The sequence below is a fragment of the Gavialis gangeticus genome, unplaced genomic scaffold, assembly GCF_001723915.1.
Source record: "Gavialis gangeticus isolate Ggan-Ray unplaced genomic scaffold, GavGan_comp1, whole genome shotgun sequence".
Lineage (NCBI taxonomy): Eukaryota > Metazoa > Chordata > Crocodylia > Gavialidae > Gavialis > Gavialis gangeticus.
In genome coordinates this window covers 201,886,132-201,891,616 of record NW_017729032.1, presented here as the reverse complement: position 1 = coordinate 201,891,616, position 5,485 = coordinate 201,886,132, and the positions used below count along the sequence as shown (strand labels likewise).

The following is a 5,485-nucleotide window of genomic DNA, read 5'->3' as shown; positions in this document are numbered from 1 at the left end:
ATCACCCTATGATTCCCTCTACAAATTGCAAGTAGAACCTAACTTCCCTTTTTTGAGGATGCCATGACACCTGAACAAAGCCAAGCCAGCGCAGCCCGTGCAAGAGCCGAGGCCGCCGCCGGCCAGAGCAGCGCCCGGACCAGAGCACGAACACGTGGTCAACGCTTCTCCTGCAGCACCCCTCCCCGCAGGCCCGGCAGGCGCGCATGCGCACCACAGGAGGTTCCAACCCATTCCTTCCATCGGGAGGAGGCGAGGCATCTGTGACGTCACTGAACAGCTCCTCTCCCTCTCCCTCAGCTAGTGGCGTGACGTCAGCGCGCAGGGGCACGCTCCCTGCTCCCGGAAGGACTTAGTGCTGCCGTGACCTGCTGTTTCCTTCTTTCCGAGCGAAGTCCCGAGCGAGGTAGGAGCTGGCTTAGCTGCGGCCTGCTCGCCCATCCGTCGCCATCGGTGCTGTGACGGGCCTCCGCCGCCGCCCACTGCCGTCTCGGGGCCAGGCCCTTCTCCTGCCCTGGTCTTGGCCTGGCCTGGGGTGGCTGGGAGGAAGCGGCCGCGGAGGGTCCGCTTGGGCCTGGGTCAGAGGTGGGGTAGCCCGCGGGGGCCGAGGTCTGACGTGTGCCACCGTCTTCCCCGCAGAGCACCATGGGTCGCGTGATCCGGGGGCAGCGCAAAGGCGCCGGGTCCGTGTTCCGCGCCCACGTGAAGCACCGTAAGGGTCCGGCCAAGCTGCGGGCCGTAGACTTCGCCGAACGCCACGGCTACATCAAGGGCATCGTCAAGGTAAGGGAGGTCGGGGGTGTTTGTAAAGTGTGGAAGCTCGCAAAGAAGCTGTTTCCAGCTGCTGCCCCTATGCGAAGCATCTCTCCTGGCTGAGAGGAGAGTGCAGTGCTGAGGTGCAGGTGGAGCTCCAGCTAGTTCCCACATTGTGGGGAAGGCTGGTAAAGATCGGGACGTGCTGCTGTTTCCAGTGTCAGGCTGCTAAAAGTGAACGGGAAGTAAACCTGAAAGCTGTTCTGTGCTGGATGTGTTGGAGATAGAATCCTAGTGTAGATGATCCATGATGGAGCTTTAAGCATGACAGGGCAGCGTGAGACCTCTGAGGGGAAGGGAGCGCAAGTTGTAAATGGTGGGGAGGAGGGGCATGGAAAAAGGTGTTTATGAGAGAGTTTAAAGCTTAGAGGTTCTGAATCATGAAATAAATGCGAGTACAGAACAGTGACGGGCAGGTCTGTGAGAAACAGCCAATGCGTATTTGAAAACAATGCTTGGAAAAAGCTACTGTGTGTGTTGGTCTGGTAATTGCTTAACACTGTTATGCCTTGGCTAGAGCTTGGATGTAAGGGTCTTAATGAATTAGAGACTTCACTTTCATTAATTCCCAACTGGAAGAGTTTAGGTGGGAGGTCTGGAGGGATTAAGCACTGAAAAGGATTAGCATGCAGCAGCAGGTTTTGTGGAAATCCAGTAACTTTGTTCACCTAGGCTTTAGATGCAGCAGTTTATGTTGATGATGACTCTGTACATGTAGCAGGTCTGTGGAAATGCACTGAGCGATGGCTGTTTACCAATTGGCATAACAGAAATGTTTGTACTACTCTAAAGAACCTAACAGGCTTTTAAATCTGCTGCAGTCTCACCAGCATAATTTATGACTGTTTCAAGTTTAACTAATATCCCAACAGGACATCATCCATGATCCTGGCAGAGGTGCTCCCCTTGCCAAGATAGTGTTCCGTGATCCATACAGGTTCAAGAAAAGGACGGAACTGTTCATCGCAGCTGAGGGTATCCATACAGGTCAATTTGTTTATTGTGGCAAGAAAGGTGAGTTAACCTGACACTTGTACACAGCTCATCCAGTGTTCAGAAGTTTGGTGCACTATGCACATAGTGTAGTCTGATCTGTACTTATTCATCATGCTAGCCTTTAAAAAGGGGTGGGGGGGGTTATAGATCAATCGCAGTGAATTTGATTTAAATCAAATTGATTGAAATCACTGGTCAGGAAGCCTTGATTTTTATTTATTTATTTATTTATTTATTTATTTATTTATTTTTGTTTTGTTTTTGTTTTCTACAAAAATGCATTCTTGTTGTTTTGATATCCTTTTATTCATTTAATTTCTTGAAACTGCACTTTTGGAGGGAGGTAAAGGCTTGACTCTGTACACAAGCTTGCAGAGAGACAGTAGGGCTGATGCATAGGTAATCAGGTCTGTTATCTCCATATACTGATGTTAACAAGGATGTTATCTCTGGAGATGACAAACTCTGTATGCCTGAAGAAAGGTATTTGTGCCAGAAAGCTTGCAAAGAACAATTTTTTTCAACTATTTAGTTGGCCTAATAAAAAATCATATCTACCCAAAGAACCTTGTCTGCCTATGATCTCTGGAAATGCAAATCCAGAGTTTGAGAACTGAAGCTAAGCATCACAGAGATGTGGCTCCTGACTGCTCAGGCCTTTGATGAAGGAAGCAGTAACTGCCTTTATTCCCATGCACCTTGTCCACAGCTCCCCATGCAGCCATCCTGGACAGGTGGGGTGGGTCCTTGTACAGAGTGGGGCCAGGTGTATTTGAAGCCCTGAAACAGTCTGCTGCCACCTCGGCACCAGTGGGCCTCATGCAGCCAAACTCCCATAGCTGCCAGGGAGAACCTGCTTTTGCAGAGGTGCTTGGTGGAGCAGTGTGTCCCCCCTTGCACAGTGCCTTATATTGTGTGGTGCTCAGGCTTCTGCTATGTGCTGAGCATACTGCCCTGTGACCACTCTCCAGCACCCCCTCCCACTGTTTGCCAGGATCTGTAGTCTGATGTGGGCTTGGGCTGGTGGTGGGGTGCAGGGACTGGCCTGCACTTGCCAGGCACGCAGCCATAATTATTGGCTACAACAACCAAGAAAAAGCCGATTTAACATAATTTCTCCCTTTACTAGTGCTGATCTGATAGCCAAATGATATATTGGTGTACCCCTAATACATATATAGCACTAAAATCCATTCAGTTTTGGTAAACAAAGCCTGGGATAGTAAAGGTTTTCTCCTTCACCAGAAAAGCTAGGGTTCTAACACAGGGGTTCCCAACCCCTGGGCTGCAGCCTGGTGCCAGGCCACAAAGGGTTGGCTGCTGATCTGGAAGTGACTGTGGACTAGAAGTGACTGGCGTACTGCAAACCACCAGCCAACCCTTTTTTTTTTATACCGAGTATAAAAAGCATTGGCTGCCTGCCTGCAGTATGCTGGTCACTGCTGGTCCGTGGTCACTACCAGTTTCTGATTTGCCAGTCCTCAGTATAAAAAGTTTAGGAAACTCTGCTCTAACACTTCAAGCTTAGAACTAGATAATAGGATTCTGTAGATTCCCTTGTATTTGAACAGCCTTCTTCAAGTCCCCATGCTGCTGAAAAGCAGGGCTTCTGTTCATTCCAAATGGTGTTCTGATGACACATACTGTATAAATGCTTGTAGTGATAACTTTTTCCATAGTACAAAGGCTTTGTTTAAAATCCTGATTCTAGTATGTGGCTTGCCTGTGGATGGCTAAGAAAGGTTGCATTCACTTGGTATAGAAAGTCCATCAAGATAAATGTTTCTAGAGAACTGAAATAACTGTTTTCTTTCAGCTCAGCTTAACATTGGCAATGTCCTGCCTGTTGGCACCATGCCAGAAGGCACCATTGTTTGCTGCCTTGAAGAGAAACCTGGTGACCGTGGTAAGCTGGCCCGTGCTTCTGGAAACTATGCCACAGTTATCTCTCACAATCCTGAAACCAAGAAAACCAGAGTGAAGCTGCCTTCAGGTTCCAAGAAGGTGATCTCTTCTGCAAACAGAGCTGTTGTGGGTAAGTAGCAAGTGACAGCTGTGCATCCATACAGTCTTAAAATTACTATAGCCAAACTAGAGAGCTGAGAGAGCAGGCTCCCTGTTAACATCTCTAACTTAATTGTGGGGCGTGTTGTAGACAGTATTTTAGATGTCCCTCATTGAAAACTGTGTGTACTTTACCTACATAAATCCTTGCTTGTGCACAAAATTGTGTGGTAGTGGTGGGAACTTTAGCATTTTTAAAGCTTCTGAAGCAGGAGGAGCATATAAGTACTTGTTCCCTGAAATAAGGGAAGCAAGGTCCAAATCTCAGAGAATTGCTAATTGTTTTTAAAGAGCTTGAAGGAAGGAGTTATGAGTTGAAAAGGCATTTAGGGCAGTGTTGCTGAAAGCATGCGGAGTCCTTGTTGGTACATAATATAAGATGCTGAGGAGTTCAGGTTTACAGATCAGGTCTTGTCCAGGCTTTCACATGCAGCAGTGAGCTCTTGTGCACCTATAAATCATTTAAAGCAAATAGCCTGGCCTTAGGCAATGTGTGAGTTAATTTTTCTTTTTAAAACTTGAATAATGATAGTAACAGCATTTGATGTAGCATGAACAGATTCTTCTCCTTCTTAAGTTATCTTATCCTACCAGACTAAGTTCTTCATCTTTAGATGAAGACTTAGCTGAATTAATTAAGGCCTGTCACTTAAATGATTATAAGAGCCTTGGTTCCAGAATAACTCTTTAATGTGAATTCCAGGCATTGTTGCTGGTGGAGGTCGTATTGACAAACCTATCTTAAAGGCTGGTCGTGCCTACCATAAATATAAGGCTAAGCGGAACTGCTGGCCCCGTGTTCGTGGTGTGGCTATGAACGTAAGTATCTTGGCTTTCAAGTGCCTCTCTTCTGTACCTCATCTGAAGTATAAGATTTTTACATTCTAAGAGTGTAAGTGCTTGCAAGAACAGTATTGTGGTTAAGTCCTAATGCTAGAAAACATAGATGCTATCCTTCTAGTATTAAATGTCTTCATTGTTAGCAGATGAAGTGATATCTCTCTCTTGCCCAAAGTTTCTTTATGTAAAAGAATAAGTCCCTGTTGAGCTCTTATGTTCCTGTCACCAATGCTAGTCTTGATTTTTATTGTAACTTTTGAACATTCTTGGCTGCCTGCTATTTCCAAATACATTGACTGTGGTGTATTCTCTTCATAGCCTGTAGAACATCCTTTTGGTGGTGGTAACCATCAGCACATTGGTAAGCCATCAACCATCAGGAGAGATGCTCCAGCTGGGCGTAAGGTTGGCCTTATTGCTGCCCGTCGTACTGGAAGACTGCGTGGAACAAAGACTGTGCAGGAGAAAGAGAACTAATGTCTTTGACTGCACATCTTGCACAATAAAATTTTTTAAAAATGCCTTGTGTAGTTTGTGAAGCTATAATCCCAAATTCTACTAGACCCACTTGTGGTAGTGCTTTTTGGGGGAATTTGATTTTCATTGAGAGGAGACAAAAATGGGCCTTTAGTTTCTATTGTGAAAGTGAAGTCTTTAAGCCATATGGTTTAGTCAGCATTAGACAAAGTAAGTGAGGCTGCTATCTAGTATGTGAATTAAATGGGAGGTAAAGAATCAAGCCAGCAGAAGTGAAGCCTCTACAGAAAAGCTT

General features: G+C 46.2%; 1 protein-coding gene across 1 annotated transcript; it reads left to right on the top strand.

Annotated features, from left to right (window-relative positions):
* The first annotated feature begins 639 nt into the window (after positions 1-639).
* RPL8 (ribosomal protein L8) lies at positions 640-5,234 on the top strand. Its single transcript, XM_019524778.1, has 5 exons — positions 640-783; positions 1,686-1,827; positions 3,626-3,844; positions 4,577-4,692; positions 5,032-5,234. The coding sequence occupies exons 1-5, from the start codon at positions 646-648 to the stop codon at positions 5,188-5,190; spliced, it is 774 nt and encodes a 257-aa protein (XP_019380323.1). The 5' UTR covers positions 640-645; the 3' UTR covers positions 5,191-5,234.
* The last annotated feature ends 251 nt before the right edge of the window (positions 5,235-5,485 follow it).

What these genes read in the sequence shown, in the direction of transcription:
- RPL8 (XM_019524778.1), top strand. Translation starts at nt 646, where the DNA reads ATGGGTCGCGTGATCCGGGGGCAGCGCAAAGGCGCCGGGTCCGTGTTC. An exon ending in ACATCAAGGGCATCGTCAAG is followed by an intron (nt 784 to 1,685) that starts GTAAGGGAGGTC and finishes ATATCCCAACAG; the next exon opens with GACATCATCCATGATCCTGG. An exon ending in TGCAAACAGAGCTGTTGTGG is followed by an intron (nt 3,845 to 4,576) that starts GTAAGTAGCAAG and finishes TGTGAATTCCAG; the next exon opens with GCATTGTTGCTGGTGGAGGT.